Source organism: Equus asinus, chromosome 11 (genome assembly GCF_041296235.1).
Source record: "Equus asinus isolate D_3611 breed Donkey chromosome 11, EquAss-T2T_v2, whole genome shotgun sequence".
NCBI lineage: Eukaryota > Metazoa > Chordata > Mammalia > Perissodactyla > Equidae > Equus > Equus asinus.
The window spans coordinates 39,859,866-39,885,475 of NC_091800.1; the positions used below are offsets into that span (position 1 = coordinate 39,859,866).

At 35.3% G+C, this 25,610-nt stretch overlaps 1 protein-coding gene across 14 annotated transcripts in view; it reads left to right on the forward strand.

Moving 5' to 3' along the window:
- The window catches only part of TDRD3 (tudor domain containing 3), a 168,381-nt gene that overhangs the window by 61,622 nt on the left and 81,149 nt on the right, over positions 1 to 25,610 (forward strand). For 12 of the 14 annotated variants that reach the window (XR_011493007.1, XR_011493008.1, XM_044779879.2 and 9 more), the window contains 3 exons: positions 2,428 to 2,493; positions 18,240 to 18,400; positions 21,504 to 21,645. Coding sequence is in view for 12 of the 14 variants with exons in the window: in XM_044779879.2 (XP_044635814.1) it covers positions 2,428 to 2,493; positions 18,240 to 18,400; positions 21,504 to 21,645 (369 nt within the window). In the remaining 2 variants the exon portion in view is untranslated. Of the gene's footprint in view, positions 1 to 2,427; positions 2,494 to 17,884; positions 18,098 to 18,239; positions 18,401 to 21,503; positions 21,646 to 25,610 lie in introns of those variants that run through there. The other 2 variants (XM_014835531.3, XM_070480873.1) reach the window with 2 other exon arrangements.

The window sequence follows — 25,610 nt, forward strand, 5'->3', positions numbered from 1 at the left end:
TTAAGAAATGACATTTAAATCCACCATGTGGTTTGGGGTTCAAATACTTGAATTGTTCAGAAAAAAATTAACTGATAGTCTAGTCTTAAATTCCTGAATACTATGTATTAGTAAAAATGTAATAACAGATTTTATTTCTTTTAAGATTCTGTGTAATATAAAATGATTTGCCAGATATATATTCTGTTAAACTTACTTGAATAAATAGTCAGGAATCTTGTGTATGTGTACACTTGTGCATGTGTATGTATAGGCTAAATATTTCTCTTGCATAATTTTTTATGTTCAATAGAAGTGTATTTTTGGACCAAGTTGTCCTACTGATTCTGATATAATGGCATCTGAATCATAAAATTGCCTTTGTAATACTTATAAGTTGACTTTGGATTTGGGATGTTTAAAGATTTGGTAGGTCATTTTCATCTTGCTAAAAGGACAATGAAATAATATTCCTTATATGGATGTAAAGCACTGTAAAAGTTATGTAAACTTTGAATATATTGTCTCCTTTTAGCCTGAGAGCAACTTTGTGGGATAGAGTTGGTGATATTTTTCCATTTTATAGAAGAATAAATTAACTGGATTTAGAATCAAAGTTTAGGATTTTAATTTAGTGCTCATTTCTACTTTATATTGATGCCTCATTTTAGTTTAAATTGTTTCATAATTATTGATAAAAACCAGAAATGAGGGACCATGGTGTATCATAAAATTTGTATATATTTTGTTTTCGTACATATTTAAATATTTCAGCCTTTGAGTGACTTCAAAATAATACTTACGCTTTTATGAGCTGTTAGTTGTATTATTGACTTAATGGTTATATATGTTCAGATGACAGCCAAATGTACATGTTTTATATTCACTAAAATAAACATGATAGCTAACATTCATTCAATGCTTACTCTTTGCAAGTCATTGTGCTAAGTGCTTCACATGTATTAACATTTAATTTTCAAAACAATTCTAATATAGAGAAAGCTGGTATACGAAAGCATTTTTTGTCCGTACGTCACTCAGTATTTTCAAGTGAAAAGTCATAGAGCATGAGGTATGGTTTATAATTCTCTCACTCTGTTATTGGATGGAGGCTGCAAAAAGGATAAACCTAAAGCATTATTACACAAGTGTTTGGACTTGGGGCTTAGTTTGCCTGGCAGTTCCATTCAGTGAATTTTAGTTTAGGAGTGATCCTTGTGTTACATTGAGATATAAATTATGAATCATGGTAGTAAAAGACTGGAAAGGATCTATGGGGGTTGTATAACTTATATGCTTGTTTCTTAAGCTGACCACATGGATATTTCAAGTGAGAGGACATTCTATTATTGTAGCTGTTCAAGGAAGACTATCCTGCTTCTCTATATGTATTCATATCATATTACAGTAATTTTAATCATCTAGTGTTTTCTCCTTAGATCTAATATAAATTTCTCCCTTATTTATGTGAATAAATGCACCATAAGTCTGTTTTCCTTTATTTTGTTTTTCAGGCAATGAAGAGCTACAAAACAGTGTAAATTTAGTTGTTAATCTAACCTCATTCTCACAATCATCAAGATAATTTCTTAGCTTAAATAACTAGGCCCTTTTCATGAGTATTGATAATTTTCCTCTGAACAAATTTTTACCATTCCTTAAAAAAAATCTTTAAAAGTTCTACTTTTTATGTAGGCTGCCTAGTTGAAGTTTTGTTTTTATGTCAGAAATGCTGTAACTCTGTTTATATTAGTCCTTATGTTTTCATCTTTATGTTTCACTTTGCTTTGCTCAGTAATTTGTACTTCGGAGTTTTCATACAATCAGTCATTTGTTCACCAGCTTTGCTTTCTGTAGTTTATTTAAGCAAATGAAATAAATTTTTACTGTAGTAAAGTCTTACTATAACTTGTTGCTGTTGCAGTGGTATTGTTCCCTGGGATATTTGTATGTTGTGTAGCTTCGTATATTGTGGGTATCACAGCCTATAGAGTAATGTGCTTTCATGTCTCTGCATATCAAGGTCTTTTAGGATTCATTTGTCAACAATATACTCTGTTTATCTATTCAAAAGTGGTCATTTGGTTTTGGATTGTGGCATTAATTTTTTAGTAAGACTATACATAAAATCAAGTTTTATATTTTAATAGAGAAGATTTAGTAAGTTAGAAGGTTACCTAAGTTAAGTTTATCTAAATCAGTTACCAGAAATAAGGCCTTATTTATTACTGTTCAACTTACTGGCACACTTTAAACAACATATATGTATGGGAGTATATTATTTGAAAAGATTGATTGTATGTATAGATCTCGTAATCAGTTAAAAGACATTTATTTAAATTTTGTTCTACAAACCTTAAGTAATTTCATCTTTTGTTTGTGAGTGAGGTTCGATTTAGATTTCCTTTTCTCTGTAATTATATTTTAATAATAATATTTTTATTTTAGACAGACTTGAGAACAATTGGCAAGAAATTCCTCCCCAGTGACATCAATGGTGGAAAGGTAGAAAAGGTAAAGAAAAATGTTAACTTCCTAAATTATGCTAACTTCAATAAATATGAACATCTAAATTACTGGAATTATTTTTTGTCAATAAAGACTGCAACTGCAAAATATTTTGGAGGGGAATATTCACAGAGTTGTCATTATAGTGACTTCCTGTACGTGTGGAAAATTATTGAGTTAAACTTTTCGACATTTAAAAACCTTTTGTTTCAGGAATTATAACAGTGGCACACTTACACGTGAGACTTTCCAGATATTATCAGAGCTCAGAGCAAGGACTTTTTTTTGTGTGGGGAAGATTTGCCCTGAGCTAACATCCGTCGCCAGTTCTCCTGTATTTTTTTTTTTGCTTGAAGAAGATTAGCCCTGAGGTAACATCTGTGCCAGCCTTCCTCTACTTTTCATGTGGGATGCCTCCACAGCATGGCTGATGAGTGGAGTAGGTCCGCATCTGGAATCTAAACCTGCAAACCCCAGGCCGCCAGAGCGAGCGTGTGGAACTTTAGCCACTCAGCCATGGAGCTGGCACCCTGCAAGGATGTTTTTGTACCTTTTTATTTTAGTTACCTGTTACTGTGTTTATTTAATGAACTAATTAATATATAAGATTCTGAGAGAATATTAAGAGCAGTTTGGCAAAGCCATGGATCTGGTAATTGCTATCATTTTTGTGTTATATGTATATATTCATGTTACGGATTTTTTCAGTGATCTTTTTTAAATTACCAAGGATATGATTGTTTGATACCAGCTAGTCAGTCTTTTACTTCTTATTCATTTATATTCAATTTCTTCTTTTTCTTTGAAAAGACATTAAATTGTGTCAGCCAAGAATTTCATATGTGCTATTGGTCACTTTTTTAACTATTAAGAAATATCATTATCTGTAGTTTAAGTAAATACTTTCAATGTGTATGTTTTTGCGTCTGAATAAATAATTCTTATTATTTTAACATTTGAATATTTAAAATACTTACTGTACCTCAGATATTTTAAACTTTAGAAATTTTTGAAAGGCCTATAATGTAACAACATATTTTTCACATTTTTCTTAGTCCATTTATGCAATAGATGGTAATCATTTAGCTGGAAAGAACCGTAAGAGAGAGTTTCTAAGCTACTTTAGTTTTTGAGATGCACCTTCAGAGAAGAGGGTTCTACAGACTCCTCAGCAATTCATTTTAATGTTTAACAACATTCTGTGTCAACAAACTTTAATTATATTTTAGCCTAAATTTCTTACGCTGCATCTTAAAGTTCGTCATGTCTTCTTTATCTTCCCTCAAGGGGAATGGAGACCATCTGGTTACCTTCCCTTATGAATAATTCTTCACATACTTGAAGACTTGTAAATGTCACTGCCACAGGTTTCTTTTTGCTAAAGCCATCTATCTTTGTTCCTTTGCTTATTCTCAGTCTCAAGCTTTTGTTCATCTTCATTGTTCTTCTCAGAGTCCTCTCCAGTTTCTTTGCATTTCTTTTTTTGATTGTGGTAGTTGTCAGACTTCACTGTGCACCACCATCACCCTGGGGCCTGGGTAAAACACAGATTGCCAGCCACCTGCCCCCCGCCGCCACCCCAAGTTTCTGATTCCACTGAACTGGGATAGAGTACAAGAGTTTGTATTTTGAACAAGTTTCTGTGTTGTCTACTGGTCTGGAAAACATACTTAGAAAGCTGCCAGGTTATGGAACCCCAGATTAGGCAGCAATTGTGACAGGTCTGATGAGTGCAAAAATTCTTTGCAGGAAGAGTACCGAGCAGTAATTATCAAAGCAGTATCTATGCATCCTTACACTAGTTCATTTAAGAAAATGTCAAAGCTTTCTGGATTATTGGTTTTCCATTCTCTCTCTGTGTCTTGAGGGATTTTGAGAACCCACCTCTGCTGTGAGCTCATGGGGATGGTGCTGATGAGACTTTTCTCTGCTCCCTCCACCTTCTCAGAACATTTTTGCTTCAAAAAGTTTTGTGCAGTGGATTCTTTAGAATTTCCTTTGAATGTAGCTAACATTAAAAAACAACTTAAAATCTTTGAGTTTAGAATTTTCTGTGCCAAATTTTATTCTTTAAAATATCTTTAATGCTAGTGACTTTATACATAAAATAAGAAGATGTGAAATAAGCCCTTCTCACATGAAACAGAAATCGGGTTGGATACCCCATCCCCATTTCTGCTCTTGCTCTTTGATTGTATTTTTCCTTTCATTACGTACATGTAACACCAAATATAATTCTATTCATGGTATTAGTGAAGATGCTTTGAAAAATAATTTTAATAGAAATTTTAGAAGCTGACCCAAAGGAATTGTTCATTTTATTTGCCTGTGGTTAAAACTCCATACAATATATAAACATATAAATATGTTTAGGCCAAAGTAAATGTTTAAGGAATATATTTTTGACATGAATGGAATTACTTGTGTTGCTTCCTCCCTTTTTTTTTTTACTTGTGCTTCTTTGTAAAAAAAAGACTAATGCAGTAAAAGCTTTTATTGGAATGCTTTATTAACCAGCATTTTACCATATTAATGGTAATTGAATCATTATAAAGACATGGCTCTAGTCACTAAATTGTATATGTTATAGTTCTTGTTTAAAATAAATTTTAAATAAAAAATTTAAAGTACATTTTGTTTTAATCGGTGCATAAGACATAGGGCAACATTTAGTAAGCAGAGTATTTGAATAAGTAATCTGCCTATTCCTTGAACATGTGAGACTCTTATATAGAATGATACTATTTTCTAGTTTTCTTTTTATATTAAAAAAGAATGAATGAATGAAAGAAAGAGCTGGGTTACCTTAAGTGATCTTCCAAACAGATCACAGTGGAAATTAACTTTCCCAAAACTAATGTAGACAGAACACTTAAAATATGAGATAGAACAGCTGTCCCAGGAAGCAGAGGCGTGGCTGTGATGTGTTTCAGATAGGGTGTGGAGAGGGAGGATAGAACGAGGGACTGGTAACATACTGGGAAGGTACAGCTTTGAGAGTCATTGGACTGGATTTAAATCTTGATTCTCCTGCTTATTAGTTTTGTGACTTCTGGAAAGTTCTTTAATCTTGCTAGATTTTAATTTCCTTATTCAAATATTGTCTCCCTTATGACATTGAAGAATTAAATGAGATAATGTACATGACATACTAAACATAGTGCAATGTATATGGCAAGTATTGAGGATTATGAGCAATAGAAGATGGTATTTTTGTCCTGGAAATCTAAGAATGCATGAATCCTTATTACCTCATCTGGGTATCTTGTTACTGAGAGATCTCCAGGGAAATTCAGTGAATGAAATAAAGTGAATGGATAGTTCATTATTGACGGGGTTTTGACCCCCAACCCTAATACAGAACAACATTACTTGAGCAAAGCTGATCTGAATGTGAAAGAATCAGAGCAGGCCAAAAGCCCTGCTAGGACTATTTCTACTAAGTTCCAAGCCTGCCTGTGATATTACCATTCCTAAGAGAGAGAAAGCCAAAGGAAAATGGGAGTATTCAAGAGCATTTGCCCCAATATTTAAGTGGCAAATACTTAAGAAGCAAGAGGGTTGAAGAGGCTCTCTTCTTAGGAGCTGCCTCCATTAGTCTTATGTGGTCCCTTTGAAAGGCCCTCAGCCATGTGTCTTCCAACCTGCTTGGAAACTCCTTTGCTGGGCCCGAGGCTCAATACAATATGCCAGAGATTCCCCAAGAGAGCATAATCCTCCCTGGAGGTAGATGAAAGAACTGTAGAGAGAAGTCTTCAGGCTTCCTCCCCTGAGAAGCCACATGGAAATGCTCACACGATGTATGTTGTTATTATTATTATTGATAAGACTTAGATAACACCATTTTCAACATGTGCGACTTTGGGAGTGGAAGGGAAGAATGGAGAACTGATAGATCTATGATCAGATAAAAAAGATTGTAGGTTTGTATTTAGGAGAAGACAGTTGATCCTGGACATATTGAGTTTACTTCTCTTTTGTTCTGAGACAAATCTGGGGACTTCAGAAGGGTGTTGTCATCTGGAGTTTGAAACTGAAGTTTTAGTAATTGCTATTATCACTGATTAATTTGGGAGAAAGTAGAATGGCAAAAGTACAAGTAACTTTATTATTAATTAATATAGTTTTGCTTAGGTTCTTTTCTCTTTTCTCCATTCTCTTCTTAGCATTATTTTGCAGTTCCTATATTTTCTCCACAAGGCTTCCCATAACTTGAAGCAAAGGTTTCAGACCAATTAAAAAGTGGTGAGAGTGGGAAGATGAGTTTTCTCCAGGCTCCCAAGCCTAAGCTAGATTTTCCCATGGGCAGTTTACGTTTGATTTTTAGGCCATAAAGATTGTGAGAGTGGAAGGATATGTAGTGGGGAAGCCATATTTTGCAAGGTCTTTTCTGAGTTTTTCAGGCCAGGCTTTGCATTTCTCACTACTACAAGGTCCTGGAACATGGCTTGTACGCTAAAAATCATGGAAAAAAGTCATGACAAAAAAGAAATAAAACTATACTTCCTATAAAGCTGTTTAATATTGTTCATATTCTTCTTTAAGTTTAATATTTTGCTGTTGTAATTTTCATAGCTTTAGCCCCCGAACCAAGGTGTAGAAGTTAATTATACAATATAGATTAATGTAAAAAATACTTTACCAGTCCAGCTATGTGAGGACCTTATGCATTCCTGTGGAGCTCTAACAGGAAAGGCTTTCAGTTCCGTGTTTAACTTTTCCATCTAAGTTCTAGGACTGGCAGGTTGTGTAAGCCTCTTTAAATGTGAAACAGTGATTAAGGACCTAATTTTTCCTAGTATAAGTGACTTTCTCAAAGCCTTGGCAATACCAACATCATCCACAAGATGGCGTCACTGCCTTAAAATTCAAAGTGAATGCCTGTTTACTTTCAATCTAGAAATGGGATATTTTTGGAAAGAAAAGTAATTGACAAAAGTTTTAAGTTGTAATTTAAATAAAATTGTATCATGTTTCATATATGTTAGTTAATTCTGTGCTAAGTAATATGATTTACTAGTGTTCCTTTTAGTGAGTTACTAAAATTAAACATGCACTTTTATTTTTCAGCAAAATGGATTACTGAAACCCTTCTTTAGCCATGCTTTATTTACAGTTGCTTATTGGTAATTATTAGTAGGACTTCTGTGGAGTTAAAAAATGATTGCACAAAACAATGTATATTAGACAGATATTTTTCTGATAATTGAAAAATAAACTGCTCACCTTACTTTTTTTCTTTTTAATTCTCCTAGAATACAAAAGCTAGAGAGGTGAAGGATAGAGATGTGGAAAAAGGCACATGGCACACTGGGAGAAGTGTTACTTTTAACTGGGAGACCTACAGTATTTTCTTTGTATTTCATTTGTTGTAATTACTCTGAATGATTGAGTAAGAGGAATTATGTGCTGAGCTGTTACTTTGATGTATAAATTGATGCTTTTAGAGGGGATTTCAAGTTTGGGAAAACCTATTCAAGATTGTATTGCCTATTTCTCAATTACCATGCATTTATAATACCATTTAAAAGTTTCTTAGGGGTAGAATCTTTTAGATCTTCTAGTAAATGTGCCACCGTATTTATGATTCAGGAAGTTTTTCTTTTATTATTGTTTATTTGTGTTTTTCCATTTAAATTCTCTTGCTGTATATGACTATCACTTGAAAAATTAGAGATCAGGATTAGGGACTACCTTTCCAAAGCAGTTTCTTTCAGTATTCCTGATGCTTTTGACCTGCTTTCCCCTTGCTTGTTTTTGGTGCAGGGCCCTAAATTATCTAGGAGAACCCTGGTTTTCAGTAAACTTTTCTTCTCCTCCTCTTCCTCCTGCCTGTCTGCCTCTCCTTCCTCCTTTGCCTCCTCCTGTTTTTTGAGAACCTTCTTTATGCCAGGTCCCATGTTAAGTAACTTATGTGCATTATCAGTGTAATCTTCAGAGCAGCACTGAAAATAGAAATTATTACCACTCTCAATTTTCCTTTAGAGTTGAGGGAACTGCATCTTCTCTAAAATTACAGTCTTTTGTTGCTACAGCACCTTGATAATTGCCATGTGAGTGGCGTGTCCTTCCCTCAGCTGCCAGGCAAAATGCTATTTATCCTTCAAATCCCAACCTGAATCTACTTCTTCTCTTCTAATTCGCTTGATCTCTTTTGAGCAGAATTAATTTTTAAGAATTAATGTTCCCATTGCCCTTTATACCTATGTCTGTTTTTAGTATGTAACAAATTTTGTCATAGTTTTAGAATATCTAGTAGAAAGAGGACAGATTTTGGTGTGAGACATCTGAATTTGAATTCTAATTCTGCCTCTTACTGGCTGAGCGACCTCTGGCGATGTACTTTACCCTCTGCTCTCAGATTTTCTCATTTAAAATACATGATGATGCTAACATACTTCTTAGTCCTGGAGGTAAATTAAATAACTTATGTAAAGATCCTGCCACATTTTCTGGTTATCTAGTAAGTGCTACATAAATTACAGTAAAAACATAAGGAGTAAGTTTTGAATGTGTATTTGTGCTAAGTGCGAGGAAAGCAGAGATCAACAGGACAGCCCACTGCCTTCTTGGAGCACATAGCCTAGTGAGATACTGAGAAACCAACAATGTTGATATAGTAAAACAAATGCTATGTCAGAAGTACGTACAAGGAAGGGGCAGCTGTCTCAGCTTAGTGAGGTGGGGAGGTTGGTTTTCTTGCTAGACTGTTAGTTTTTAGAGATATGCTTCTCAATTAGGAAAGAGTGAGTAGATCCCCGTTTGACGGCATATTTAAAATCTTAGAGTAGGGAGGGTATGTGTGTGTGTGTATATGGGTATATACAAATATATACCTACATACAGTATTCAGTATTATTATATCTATTTGGAAAATTTTTAAAAAATCTATTTTATTGTATAAACTATAGAAAATAGAGCTTGACAAAATCTTCTTGACTAATAACAATACATACGAGATAAGTATAGTGGACATTTATGATTCCTAGAACCTGAATCTCTTTGTGTGTTTGGGGGAATTTCCCATCTTCAAAGTAAATGCCAGATACTTTTCTGTCGCTCCCTTTGCAGCTTTGCCATGCATGTGTACCTCAGCTTTTGTCAGGTGTAGCTGCTGTGGACTTGGGCTAGTCACGTAAAACAGCAGGAAGTGTGGTGTATCCTCTCTGGCAGTAGTAGAAGCTGCAGCAAGATTGGGTTTCTAGGGTAACAGTTGCAGCAGTGTTGGGGTAAGTGTCCAGGGACAGTGAGACTGATGGTACAAGGTATAGAGCTAGATACTTGCAGTGTGCGGGGTCCAGCTTGTTCCAGCTCCTGAATGCTGATTGCCAGCGTGGCTTCTCAGTTTAGAGTTCAGTAATATCTAGTTGGTAGTTGAAATCAGCTATGGAAATCAGCAAATGCTGCAAAGTAGGGCTTTTTCTCTCTCCTCCTCGTCCCACAACTGTTTTGCCAACACACCACTGCCGTCAAACCAGTTCCCTAGTTTGATTTTGAGTGATTTTCTTGCTGTGTAGGCTGCAGACCTAGTTCTCTAATTCTCACATTTCAGTCAACTACCCAATGTCTTAATTTCAAAATGTCATGTAAACTATTTAAGCTATTTTAATGTAATACTTGATATATACAAACATATGTGTTTCAAAGCTTAATAATGAAGTGAGCACCTGTGAAGCCTCAGCCTGATGTAAGAACGAGCACACTGCAAAATCCCTCTGCCTGCTTACATGTCCTAGCTCTCCCTCCCCTAACACCAAGAAATGATTTTGTGAATTCCTTGACTTCTAAGAATATTTTAGTTACGTACATAATTATTCCTAAACAATATACTGTTTTGTTTTTAAGCTTTATAAAATGATAGCATATTGCTTGCTGTAAGTTGCTTTTATCGTTCATTGAGATGGCTCTAACATATGTCCATGTTGCATATACTTATTATTCATTCATTTTCTCTTTTGTATAACATTAAACTGTGTAAATATACAATTGACTTATTCATTCTCCTGTTGATGAATATTGAGGTGCTTTTCTTTCTTTCTTCTTCTTCTTTTTAGTAATAGATGCACTACAGTTGGCCCTCGGTATCTGCAAATGCCGAACCCGCAGAAACAGAGGGCCGACTGGGGACTTGAACGTCTGTGGATTTTGGTACCTTTGTGGGGTCCTGGAACCGATCCCCCATGGATACTGAGGGACAACTGTGCTTCTAGGAACAAACTTGTGTAGTTTTCCTGATGCACATGTGTAAAAGTTTCTCTAGGGAATATAACCAGGAATTGAATTATTGGATGCTAGAGTTAAGCCAGAGTTCAACTTTACAAGATAATGCAAAATTATTTTTCAAAGAGGTTATACCAGTTTATATTACCTTCAGTAGTGTATACGAGATCCCATTGATCCATATCTTTTGTGGCACTTGAAATTATCAAATTTTTCTAATCTGTGCTTGTAAAATATGTTATTCTTCATCAGGCTATTCTGTGCCCCTCTCCCACATATGTATTTTAGAATCAAATGATGAAGTTTCTTAAAGTATGTCGGAGTTTTGATTGAAATTGTCTTGATTGTGCAGATCAGCTTAGACAGTTGACACCCTTATGATAGCATACTACCAGTGAAATGCTGATAAGCTGCTTCTCTGAAGAGAAAAAAAAAGCCCTGATATGTAGCATTTGCCTCCTTTTGTATAAATATTCCTACCATGGCTGGTTACTGTATAAGCTACACTGTGAAATCATGGAAGCCAGAATTGGGAAGAAATGTGCATAATAGGCTCTTGTGAGCTGGTATGAGCTGGCTCCAGCACACTGCTGGATATATCTCTTCATTCACTTAGTTTTTCCATAAAGTTTCATAATTTATTGAAAGTATATAAGTTGTCTATCTTTTTATAAGCTTCATTCCTGGAACTTTCTATTTTTGTTGTAAATGATGTTTTAAAAAATTATTAATTTTTCTCTCTGTTATGGGTACATAGAAAGACAACTGATAATTGTATATTGATCTTAAATTCTACCACTTTATACTTATTATTCTTAATGGTATGTTTGTATGTTCTTTTATGTTAACTCTATAGTAATTTGCCTTTTGTGGACATTTCACATGAACAGAATCACACAATTTGTACCCTGTTGTATCTGGCTTCTTTCATTTAGTGTAATGTTTTTGAGGTTAGGCCATGATGTAGCATCTGTCAGTTTGTTCCTATTTATTGCTGAATAGTATTCCATTGTATGGATATACCACTTTTTCTTCCCATTTGCCAGTTAATGGACATTTAGATTGTTATGCAAATAGTTCCCTTTTATTGTTTTTTCATTGCTGCTGAAAGTAGGTTAGTGTTTTTATTATATTATTATTCCTTAAATTTTGATTTGCATCTTTACTCTTTGCTTCTTGATCAATTCTTGTTTAGTATTCAATTCACTAGTCTTTACAAACAACCAATGCTAGACTTTGTTAACCCTCTTTATTGTAGTTTTAGTTTGGTATTTCATTAATTGATCTTTATGATCTTCTTTCTTCTTATTTGAGCTAATTCTGTTGTTTTTTTCCCAACTTGTTAATTCAACTCATTAATTTTCCTCTTTATTTTCTAATATAAGCATCTCGAGGCTATTAATTTTTCTCTTACCACTGCTTTAACTATGTCCCAAAGGTTTTATACATGGTATTTTCATTGTCATTCAGTTCTAAATATTTTTCAGTTTATATTAAGATTTCTTCTGTTCCTGTTTAATTATAGAATATTATCATTTTTTCTTTTTGTTAGAGATTTCTAATTCAGTTATATTGTGATCAGAGAATTTGGACTGAATTTGAAATTTTGTAGAGGCTTATATTATGGTTTGATATGTATTTGTAAATGTCGCATGTTTGCTTAAGAATAATATTTATTCCCTACTATTTGGCTCACAGTTCCATATAAATTCTCTAGACTAGGCTTATTAGTTTATGGTCTGTGTTTGCTAATTTCAAATTCTCAACTCCTTAGAGGCTAAACAATTTTTTAAAATAATTTTTTAGTGATTTTTACGCTTTGTGGCCTGTTTTCTTGTGAGTCTCATAATATTTTCTTGTGGTTTTATGTTTTTTGATCTTTTTTGCATGGGAATCCTGGGCACACCTGAATTAGAAATGTTTTTTTCTGAAAGGGATATGTGGAGCTAGTAGGGGTGCTGCTAACTTACAGTGAGTTAAGGTTCTGGCTAAGGTTACCTTTGCTACTTTTCCACTAGCCCAAAGCTGAGGCTCTCAGTTGCAATATTATTACTACCAGAAGCAAATAAAGATCTTCTCTGGAGGAAAATATCCTCCAAATTGAGGCTTACCAGAGGTGCCTGCATGGATGACATGGGGAATGTTCTGAAATTTTGAACATTATGTAAACATTTCTCTTTTATTCCAGTTTTCTTGAGTCTGATACTGGTATAGTCTCTGACAAATCATACTTTTTTCCCTCTGTTCTCTTCCTGCCCCACCCCACGTTGTTAAAATGATACTGAGTTGTTTTGACAGAGCAAAGAAGTAGGTAAGAAAGAGGGCATCATAAAAGCTTATCCTTCAAGATTTTAATGACCTATATACAGAACCACTATTTCTTACTCCAAGGCAGCTTTCTTGAGTCGTTGCCCGGTTGCTTGGATCCTAAGGTAAGGATGTGAATAGTCCACCCAAACTTCTCTTATATAAATGAGTGGGAAAAAAATGAGCCCTAGGAAATCTCTACTGAAGCCACTGGAAATGTTTTGAAAGTAGTGATAGAGTAAAGAAAGAAATGAATTTTGATTTTTAAATACTTAAAAGGACTGTGGAGGATGAAACTTTTTTATTTTCTTGATTTTAACCCACTTGGCAATAATGTTGGAAGATTGATCAGAACTTAACCATACTCATGGATTCTTTCTGAGTCGATGGTCCTGTTTCTAGGTTGATGGAGAATGTGATGCTTATGTTGTTAGGTATAGATTGAAAAATTTATTTCTCAAGGAAATTGATAAGATTATAAAATAAAATGGCTGGCAGATATTTCATACTATCATAGAATGTCTAAATTTAGATGGTTTGTAGAGTCCTAAAATATCTCATTTTAAGTGTTTATCTACGTGTGATCAGACTGTAGATAACTGGTTCCATGTCATCCAAACTTTGGAGGGTCTGATTGTAAATTAGAATATTATTTAGTATGAGAAATAAATTAATAAAATAATATAGCCATTTCAACGTGATATTCCATATCAGTGGGTAGGGCTAGTTAGGACGTCAGGTGACAGAGGTGTCCATCTCCCTAAGGAGAGGAAGGAATGAAGCCTGGATGAATTTTTTTGGCCTCAGAGAATATTTCTGGCAGATACTTGATATTGTTTAATAGAATTAGAGATTTTTACCTGGAGATACCATAATAAATTCTTTTTACCCCTGTTTAAACTTTTTGCAGTAATTTCTTTTAACTGTTCCTTATGACTATGCAAAGGAGAAAATCAGACATTAAAAAAATCTTGGGTAGTCAAAGATTAATCTTTGTTTTTTATTATTTTCATTTAAATTGATATCTTTTTTTACTTTGGGGTTGCCCTTGACACGAGTTGAACAACGATTTTGAAGTTAATTCTCATTCGGTTTTGTAGATGAGATTAGATTCAGGATTAAAGTTAGGATTTAAGATCTTAGAATCATAGCATTTTATTCTACTATTTGTGTTATATTTAGGTCTAATACTACCCTATTTTTTGACTACTGAACATTGTGAACATAATAATGAAAAAATTCATTATATCTGCTGGTTTACTTATAGAATATTTCTGAATTGTGGAATCCCTAATCTTAGGGCTTGATGATTCAAAATGAGAAGGGACTGTCAAAAGACTATGTATGGAGCTGGCCCGGTGGCCCAGTGGTTAAGTTCACACATTCCACTTCTTGGCGGCCCAGGGTTCACTGGTTCGGATCCTGGGTGCAGACATGGCACTGCTTGGCAAAAGCCATGCTGTGGTAGGCGTCCCATGTATAAAGTAGAGGAAGATGGGCATGGATGTTAGCTCAAGGCCAGCCTTCCTCAGCAAAAAGAGGAGGATTGGCAGCAGATGTTAGCTCAGGGCTAATCTTCCTCAAAAAAAAAAAGACTATAATTTGGGAATTTCTAAGGAGAGTCTAATAAATAGTGCCTCCTTTTCTGCTTTGGTTTTAAAGCAGTTGAGAAGTAAAGGAGTGACACAAGTGGGCCAAAATATCAACTTTGATAAAAATTATTGATAAAAATTAATTTGGAGGGCCAGCCCAGTGGCGCAGCGGTTAAGTTCGCACATTCCGCGTTGGTGTCCCGGGGTTCGCTGGTTCAGATCCCAGGTGTGGACATGGCACCGCATGGTAAGCCATGCTGTGGTAGGCCTCCCACATATAAAGTAGAGGAAGATGGGCGTGGATCCTAGCTCAGGGCCAGTCTTCCTCAGCAAAAAGAGGAGGATTGGCAGCTGTTAACTCAGGGCTAATCTTCCTCAAAAAAAAAAAATTTAATTTGGAAAATGTGGTTTAGTGGGAGAGCCAACTGGATCCATTAACTGAACCACAAACGAGGCAGACTTGTACACTCACTTTATGGCAGTGCTAATCCAGTGGGGAAATTGAGTAGGTACCTCCTCCCTCAGGGTCCCTACCTGGATCCCAAGAAAAGGAAGGGTAAAGATGAGCCCAATATGTACAGCATATTCTTCCCTATCAGACGAGTCATTCCATAAGTGCATGTGTTAGTTTTCTGAGGCTGCTGTAACAGTACCACAAACGTGGTGGCATAAAACAACAGAAATTTGTACTGTCACAGCTCTGTAGGTCAGAAGTCTAAAATCAAGGAGTTAGCACGGTTGGTTCCTTTTGCAGGCTCTGAAGGAGAATCTGTTTCATGCCTCTCTCCTAGCTTCTGGTAGCTACGAGCAGTCTTTCTTGTTCTTTGGCTTGTAGATGTGTAACTCCAATTTCTGCTTCCATCTTCACACGGCCTTTATACCCTGTCTCTTTGTGTTTCTTTCCTCTTCTCTTCCTTTATAAGGACACTTATCATTGGATTTCAGACCCATCCTAATCCAGGATGATCTCGTCTCTAGATCTTGACCTTAATTACATATGCAAAGTCCTTTTGCCCAAATAAGCTTACATTTATAGCTTCCAGGTGCACGTATCTTTTTGTTGTTTTGGTAGCTGGCACTATTTAATCCACTAAAAGGGATGGAGAGTCCAGGAGTTGGCGTAATTAAATAAGTAAACTTGCTACTTGCAGGGAAACATCAGGAGCTGGGGGCAGGTGTTCCTCCCTAGAATTCTGCAGCTTTTTGTTCTCATGGTTGACCAGATGTAGGAGATCAGCGAAATTGGTTCTATTCCTACCCTGTGTTTGTGTCGTTGGCATTATCTTCAATTTGTGTTTCTTTAGCAGAATCTTTTAAAGCCGCTTGTCCATTTGTGAGCATTAATGATTAAAACTAGGAAATATAATCTGTATATCCATTTAACTGCACACAAATAAAAGGCAGTTTGTCATAACAAATTGAAAGCAAAGAAACTAGCGAAGGTGCCGTGTCAAAACCGTTGGGATGCAGAACTCCCCAAATTCTGTAAAGATGCCTTGTGACCTGTATGTCATACGGACTGAGGGCGCCCTTGTTGCTTGGGATATGAAATATTAGGAAAGTTTAATTTCTGTCTAAGAATGAAATAGAAATGCATGTTTGCCTCCCACACTTCAGTGGGTGTGCACTCCCTAGGATGCATGAGTCTCACTTTGGAACACAGGTCTAGATCATCACTGATTGTCTAGGAGAACTTTTTGCAGTGATGCAGGCAGTCTTTATCTGTGTTGTTTAGATATATAACACTTGAAATGTGGCTCGCACGACTAAAGAATTGAATTTTTAATTTCATTCTATTTTATTTAAATGTAAATTTAAATAGTCACGTGTGGTACTGGACAACACAGGCTAGATATTTGTCGAAGTCTAAGCTAAAAATATTGGTAGTAGTAAAATAAAGAGAATGATGAACGTTGTAGTAACCGTAGCCTGCCTATGGTTTAATTTAAATGTCTATTGTAATGATATTAACGAAAGCATATGAAAAAGTTCACCTTGAATTGGCAGCTTATCTATACCTATTAAGGGTTTTGGACTTGTTTCAACTTGGAATTTTTTTATAACTAAAAATTAGATGAAATTTTAATGTCTTTTCTCTGATTATATTCTCTAGGCCTAAATTTATAAAAATTACTCCTTTGCAGGCAAAATACTGGTAAATATAGAGTAGAAGTTTGTCAACTTGGGGACATACTCAAGAAATTAAGTGTAAATGTCAATCATTTCACATTTCTGTTTGCTGAAAATATATACTTAAAAGATTCTTTTTAATAAAAAAATTAGCCTTTTTTTTCCTTTGTAGGTACAGTACTACTTAAAGGTATAATATTTTATAATTTGGAAAGTATCACTTTATGTTAAATTTAGTTTTCAGATGTGCAAGCAGATTTTCCTGTCATTTCTCAGTTATGCCGTCAGCATTTTAGTACATAAAACTTTTAACTTAATAGCTACTTAGTTCATCAATTTTATTTTTATCTTTTTTTTTTGAGGAAGATTAGCCCTAAGCTAACATCTGCTGCCAATCCTCCTCTTTTTTTTTTTGCTGAGGAAGACTGGCCCTGAGATAACATCCCTGCCCATCTTCCTCTACTTTATATGTGGGACGCCTACCACAGCATGGCTTGCCAAGCAGTGCCATGTCTGCACCCGGGATCCAAACCGGCAAACCCCAGGCTGCTGAAGCAGAACATGCAAAACTTTACTGCTGCACCACTGGGCTGGCCCCTTATTTTTATCTTTGATGGAAATGTGGCCAGAGAGAATGTTTCTTCTCCTTTCTGCCAATACATATAATATAGCACTAGATTTAAACTAATGTAAAAAGGAAATGTGAAAATAAGTATGGCTCACACTTCTTGAATTGTATATAGTTTAAATTTTGGAGTATTGTATTCTTCATTTATGCCAGAAGAGGGTGTAGTTTAATGTTTTTGAACAGAAAGAATTCCTTTCAACTGCTGCTGCAAAGTTGATATTCTTTAAAAATTACCCAGTTCTTTAATTTCGTAATGTCCTTTAAGGTAGTTGGGAGAAGAGGGATGTATGTGAACTATTTTGAGCACTTAAGACTAAAAACATCTACTAATATGCCTTTAATCCAGAAATATAACCTTGTTTTCCTAGAATTTTCTTTTCTTGTTACTTTCTGAAAATGAATTCAGTGTTATAAAAAAAAAATGTTCTTCAGGAGGCCTTTTTGAAGTTTCATCTTTTTTTTTTTTTTTTCTCAGGAAGATTAACCCTGAGCTAACTGCTGCCAATCCTCCTCTTTTTGCTGAGGGAGCCTGGCCCTGAGCGAACATCCGTGCCCATGTTCCTCTACTTTATATGTGGGACGCCTACCACAGCATGGCGTGCCATGTCTGCAACCGGGATCCCAACCAGTGAACCCCAGGCCGCCAGAAGTGGAACATGCGCACTTAACCGCTGTGCCACTCGGCCGGCCCCTGAAGTTACATCTTTAAATACACACCAAAAAAACCCATGATGTGTGTAATATAATTTCAGTTTTGACCTTATTTAATTGAAGTTATTATAAATCATAAACTGTAACCATTAAGGAAAAGAGAAACATTATAAGTGAAAAAACCATGGCTAGAAGGTAATATTTATTCCTTTGTGTTTTGACAGCTTGAAGGTCCATGCGTTTTGCAAGTTCAAAAAATTCGCAATGTTGCTGCACCAAAGGATAACGAAGAATCTCAGGCTGCACCGAGAATGCTGCGTTTGCAGATGACTGATGGTCATATAAGTTGCACAGCAGTAGAATATAGTTACTTGTCAAAAATAAGGTGATTGGCACTTTATTTTGTATATTTGTTATAGAGTGTTTGAAGGAGCTATTCACCATGGGTTGTGTTTTAAGAACTTTGAAAAGAATGAATGAACTCTTAAGTGCATGTTACAGTTTTCAGAGGAAATTAAAGAGTTTCTACTTTATCTGTATAGAAGAATAGTTAAGAATGGAGTTAGTTACTCCTTGCTTCAATGTTAATTATAAAAACAAATTTAAGGTGTTCTTGCATGAAAAGTAGTCTTTTCAATTTTGTCAGTAAATTTTAGGTCATTCAAAAATTACCCAGAACAAACTGAATTTCTTTCAATATGTTACAGTTTCTTCCTTGACAGCTGTGTCCATTGAAAAGTTTATGGGCAAATGAATTTTCTTAGGAAATGATTGAAGCTGCAGAATGTCGTGTGCCACCCCACTTTCTAAGAGGAAGAAGAACTCCATAAGGACAAATTTTCCACTTTCTTCTTTTGGCTATTTTTATGAGAGACTTTCAGACTCATGCCTATTCTAATGAATAAAAGCAACGAGAAGGAAGAGAAAGTGTCTTCTTTATCCTAAGTGTCCTTGATAGGTTAGTTTGAGCTCTATTTTCTTAGGAATTTTCATTGGACATTTGCAAACTCTTTTGTTTTTCTCTTCTTAGTCATTTGATATGCTTATGTTTGCTGCTTTGGGTCCTTTGAGCTTTTTCATTTAGTGTAAACTCCTAGACCATATTTCTCTAATTTCCTAGCATTTCACAAGTAGTTAGCATCCACTGTGTTCCAGCCCCTTTGTCCAGTGCTGGAGATAGAAAGGTAAGAGGGTTTAGATTTTGCCCTCAAGTAGCTCATGTGCTGATAAGATAGGCACATAGGCAGACAAATTATTATACAAATTTATCAACGGAAAGGATTAGGAGTTCAGAACACTGCATCCACCTGGGAGAGCCAGGAATGCGACTTAAAATATGAGAAGGCGTTTTGAGAGAGATGAGAGGGGGAATGGCACAAGCAAAGATGAAGTGTCCTGACAAGACATGAGTGAGCAGTTCCATTTGTAGAGCTTCAGTGATTTGGGATGGTGGTATGTGGGAGCAAATGTGATAGGTTGAGGCCTTGTGTACCATGCTCAATAATTTCCCTTTTTCTTTTCTTCAACCATTGTCTGCCTCTGGTGAGGGAGGCTCCGTCCTTAGAAGATATGATATATGTTCCTGGAAAATGTTAATTTTCATATACAAAGGGGGTTTATTGACTTTTTGATTTTGTTGTGTCCTTTTTGAAAAGTAGGATTCCTACTTTTGTGGACAAACACAACTTTTTCCCCTTTGACGAACTCAGTCAGACTCCCTACAAGGAAGTTCACAGATGACTCAGAAGAAAGACTTTCATGTAATGGCTCATTCTCAATTTTACTGCTGTATATTTCTCTGAGGCATAAGATCAGCCCAGAGAGGAGGGTCCCTTATGCTGTCCACTGTCATCTTTTGTTGAATTTATTGCAGTTTGACAATTGAAACAAATTATTGCCACTTGCTCATTCATTCATCGTTGCAGTAGCATGTCTACTTTTGGTGCTATAAAAACAACAGCTTACAAAAGTGTTCTTACATGTGAACAACTTGGGGGACTATTTTCAAAATAAGTTTGGTTATTGGTTATCTTAGGTGGAAGGTAGAAGAACTCACTGGAGAGGTTAAACCAGAAGCTGGTGGAGACTGTGCTGCCTCCAGTGGGCATTTCATTTCTCTTGGGTGCTTCCTTCCACTTGACTATCCTACCTCCTGCCCCGTTTCTCACTGGTTTTGTTTTGTTCTTTCAAAACTGCAATGAAGAGAGAGAGTAAAGATACTTTGGGATGCCAATAAAAATAGTAATTAAGCCAAAATATGCTCTCTGAACAAGAGTTAGTTATGGCCTTAAAGGTGATGTAGTAAAAATTGCATTAAAATTTTAGTACCTGTTTATTCTTTTGTAAGAATTAGGTTCAGCAAGGCTATTCGTGACCACTTGTTCTGTAAGTTACATGTGATGACTTAAGAATGATTAGCTGGGGGTCCTCAGAATAATTTTTGACAGATAAATGTCTTGCTCTGTATGGGATCTTTGAAGCTTTAAAAACAGGCATATTCTATTTTTTCTTGTTAATAACTATTTAATCAACCATCTTTCTTCAGAATAGACCAGTGATATAAATGCTTCCACTGATTTGCTGTTGCATATATCAGCACATGGTAATTTCATGAACTTTTAAGATGTGAACAACGTGAAGCCGTTTCAGTATAATTTTCTAATTTATCCTAAGTGTTTTGGGACAGCCTCTTCCTATTTGGAGTACTTACCTCTTGTTGTATGTGTGAAGAGATGGGGTGGGGCTTGGTATATGAGCTTTTACTTTAGAATAAACCTACATGATAAAATGGATTTCTTCCATTGTTTCCTTTACCAACAGGTTGATAGGAGGATAAACATTTTGTCTTTGGTTATTGTAAAAGGAGTCATGGTGTTTGCCCCAAATCTGATAATATTAATCTATTATAGAAAAATCCTTTTACAGTTAGTATGCTTTAGAGTAAATAACTCTCATTTGATCTTAACAAGATGGTTAACATCAATGAACATTGTTTTGTGTATAGTACGGTAGCTTATATAGATGTTAAATGTCCAGGATTGTTACTGGTCTGATGTCTTTTCTTGTATTGAAATTTAATTTTATAACATGGTATATCTTTGCAATGCACAGTCAAAGCTCAGGGGGAAAAAAAGGCAAATCTTATATTTATACAGCATGGCATAGTTGAGAAAGTACTTTTATATCTTTTATTCTATATTTGTCTTTACCACAAATTTGTGAGGTGTGATTTTTATTATCCACATTTTTTTTTTTACATGTGGAAACTGGAGTTAATTTCTTTGTCATTAAAGTAGAAAATGATACTCTTGTACCTGGTCTTCTGACTTCCTCCCTGGTGATCTATTCACACTATATAGCCAGTCTCCTGAAAAATAGTTTTCATGTTACTGCATTTTAAAGAATTTCATGAGGTCAAAGTATGACACAGAATTCCAGTTTTGGAGGGGAACTTCGGCATGTTTTAATGCTTTTCTTCTTTGCTTTAGCCTGAACACACCGCCTGGAACTAAAGTTAAGCTCTCAGGCATTGTGGACGTAAAAAATGGATTCCTACTGTTGAATGACTCTAACACCACAGTTCTTGGTGGTGAAGTGGAACACCTTATTGAGAAATGGGAGTTACACAGAGTAAGTGTAAACTAAGAAGATTGGCTTGAACTTTTAAAACACTAAACTATTTTTATTGCGTTCTCTATTTTTAGATCTTCCCATAATGAATAGTAAAATTAATCCTATGTGTCAGAGTTGAATAGAATGGAGCACAGTGATCTTTGCAGAAACTATCTACCTTTGTTTAACCATATCGTTTCTCCAAAGCAGACATCATTTTTCAGTATTTGTTACATTTTATTACTTTGTTTTTGTGTGTGTGTGAGGAAGATTGTCCCTGAGCTAACATCTGTTGCCAGTCTTCCTCTTTTTGCTTGAGGAAGTTTGTCACTGAGCTAACATCTGTGCCAGTCCTCCTCTATTTTGTACGTGGGACACCTGCCACAGCATGGTGTGCTGACAGTACGTAGGTCCGTGCCTGGGATCCAAACCTGTGAAACCCCTGGGCCGCTGAAGTGGTGTGTGAATTTAACCACTACGCCACTGGTCTGGCCCCTATTACATATTTTTAAAAGTTACTCTTTACTGACGGGTTTTCAAAACTGCCAAAATACCAGTTATAAGCTATGTGTAATATATCTGTGTGTTATTCTTTCTGCAAAAAACAAAGTGTTTGTGCATATAAATGAATACAATGTTTGTATATATGTCTCACCTACATATGTACATACATACAAGTGAAAGCAAATTGGCATTTCACTATAATGAAAGGATTCTTGTTGTATTTGTCTTCCTAGTCACATTAGTTGATGTTTCCCCCGTTGATGTTAATAATGTCTTCATCCTCCTAGTCATCTAGATTCTTCAGTAATTGTTCTTCTACTTTGCTTCCAGCAACCAATTCTGTTGATCCACTGTAGTCAAATTTCATATCAGTACCTGCTCTTGTTCCATTATTGTTGCTATAATTTAGGTCTTTAGTATCTCGTGCCTGGACTACGGGCAGTAGCATTTCAGCTGGTTTCTCCACATATCCTTTCTCCATATTCTAATCTATTTTATGTACTTCTGTCAGATTATTTTGCTTCAGCCTAACTCAGAACACATCATACCCTACTTTTATTTCAAATGCTTTAATTTGGGATACAGGGCTGTTTGTAATCTAGCCCTAGTTCCAGTTTAGTTTTTCAACTTTCTTAATTTTTTTCACATAGGTTTTGTTTTTGCCAAATAGAACTACTGACTCTTTGATTCTCTGTGATTTCCTTGGTTATACTTTAGGAAAAAAAAAGATTTTCCCACTTTGATACCATTCATTTTGTTTTCTCTCTCCTAATACTTGAATGGCCAAATTGTCCCCAAGCTTTTAGACTCAGATCAAATTCTTGCTTCTTCACAAAGTGAAATAATTGCTCCTTTATTGAATTCTCTCTTTTTTTTTTTTTGTGGAAGATTAGCCCTGAGCTAACTACTGCCAATCCTCCTCTTTTTGCTGGGGAAGACTGGCCCTGAGCTAACATCCATGCCCGTCTTCCTCTACTTTATACTGAATTCTTAGAAGACTTTATCTGTATTAAGCATATTACTTTTTACCTAGCACTGAAGTTATTTTTATTTATCTCCTTTAAGAAGAGTGTAAGCTTCTTGAGGTGAGAACTCTTGTTTGTGTCATCTTTGTTCAATTCTGTGAATATTTGTTGAACTGTGTGTAGTATTGTGTTGGGCTCTTGCATCTGTTAATCATATAATCCTCCTAGAAGTCTTTTAAGGGAATATGTCCATATAGATCAAAAATGGATTTTAAGAACTGTTAAGTAACTTATTTTTTGAGTAGACAGCTAATAGGTGATGGATCTGAGCCTTCCTGTATCTCCAAAGCGGTAGCTCTGAGTCTTAGGTGTAGTAAACATCCTAACAAATAATTGAGAAATTAATGATGTACAAAGCACATAAAGCTAATTACTCTTTGAGCTAAAACTGATGTTCTGGTGCCACCCTCAAATCTTGTGTTTTGTCTAGAGTGAGCCAGTTGGGCCTAGCAGTATTTCAAGGTTTTGGCATTTTATGATACATTACTCTTTTCTATTTTCTTAGTTGAAATTGCCTGTGTTTGGGAGGTAAATAGATAAGGAGATTTAGGCTCATTTTTTATTCCTTAGTACTATCATTTATTTCTTATGATACTAATGTGCTACATTTTGGGCTGCTGTACTATGCAATATAAGATAATGTTCCGTAACTGCATTGTTTAGTGGAAAATGTTACAAAAGCAAGTACTTCAGAAGCGGTTTGATAGTTTTACATAAATGGCCAAGTTTATGAACTTTGAATTTCTCAGAGAAATCTCACCCATTTCTTGTGATCGTTTCCTTTCACAAGTTGATATATTGTATTTTTATTATCATTAGAGATTTTTTTAAAGTTTGGTAAGACGTCCTCAAGTCAGACCAACACCTTACATGATTTTCCAGACCCAGCCAGAACTGTCTCATTAACTGTAAAGTCAGTCTTGCATTCCTGGAAACTTCTTCACCCCCAACACACATACACATTAGTAAGTAGTAGAGATTAGTAGTAGTTTGATAGTTGTTCTTGTAATGTTTTATTATATGTCTTTGCACTTTGTTTCCTGAAAGCCATGTTAGTATTTCTTGTTAGGGGGCAATAAAAATTCACATTAAAAAGAGTTTCAAAACATCATAATATGATTAATAGGTAACTGTACGTAATATGTGTAGTTCTCTTTGGTTTTATAGTTTTTTGATTTGGTAACCATGGCTATGTGGAAATCTAGGAGAGTGCAATTACTTGAGCCTCTAACAGGTGCTACACACAGAGATCAAATGTATACTTAGAAATCATAATCTAGAGAGTTAATTTTGGAAATAAGGGAGCCCTAAACATTTTTGTAAAATAAATAGGGGAAGAGAACATTGGGCAGTTTTCAAACCACGTGCAGGTGTTATAGCTGTAGCAAGTCAGTTACAGACAGGTGAAGAAAAAAGAACACCCCAAAATGTTTTGTATGATAAAGTTAGGTTCTAGAGAGTTCTGTACCAGATGTAATTTGTAAAGTAATGCAGTTCTGTAACATTTTAGTGCCCCCCATGACAGATCTTTTCTTTCTTTCTTTTTTTTGTTATAGTAAAGCATACATAACATAAAAATTAACATTTTGACCATATTTAATTGTAAACTTCAGTGGCATTAAATACGTTCATATTGTTGCACAAGCATCCATCTCCAGAATTTATCTTCCCAACCTGAAACTTTCTACCCATTAAACAATAACTTCCCATACCCCCCTTCCTCCCAATCTCTGGCAACCACCATTCTATTTCCTGTCTTTATGAATTTGGCTACTCTAGGTACCTCGTGTAAGTAGATTCGTATAATATTTGTCCTTTCGTGTCTGGCTTATTTCACTTAGCATCATGTCTTCAAGGTTCATCCATTTTGTAGCATCTGTTAGAAATTCCTAACTTTTTAAGGGTGAACAATATTCCAGTGTGTGTGTGTGTGTATTTATATATATATCACATACTACATTTTGTCATTCATCAACTGATAGACATTAGAGTTGTTTCCATCTTTTGACTATTGTGAATGGTCTATTATGAACACGAACCTCTAAATATCTGTTCAGATTCCTGCTTTCACTCCTTTTGGGTATATACCTGCAAGTAGAAGTGCTGGATTATATGGTAATTCTGTTTAATTTTTTGTGTAACTGCTATATTGTTTTCCACAGTGGCTATACCATTTTACGTTCCTGTCAGTCAGCAGTGCACAAGGAATTCAATCTCTCCACATCCCCATCAGCCATTAGTTATTTTGTTTTTTTGATAATTACCATCCTAGTAGGTGTGAAGTAGAATCTCATTGTGATTTTGATTTGATTTCCCTAATGTTTTGTGATGTTTAGCATCTTTTCATATGCTTATTGGCCATTTGTATATCTTCTTTGGTGAAATGTGTAAGTCCTTTGCCCATTTTTTAATCAGTTTTTCTGTTATATGAGTTCTTGATATAGTCTGGATATC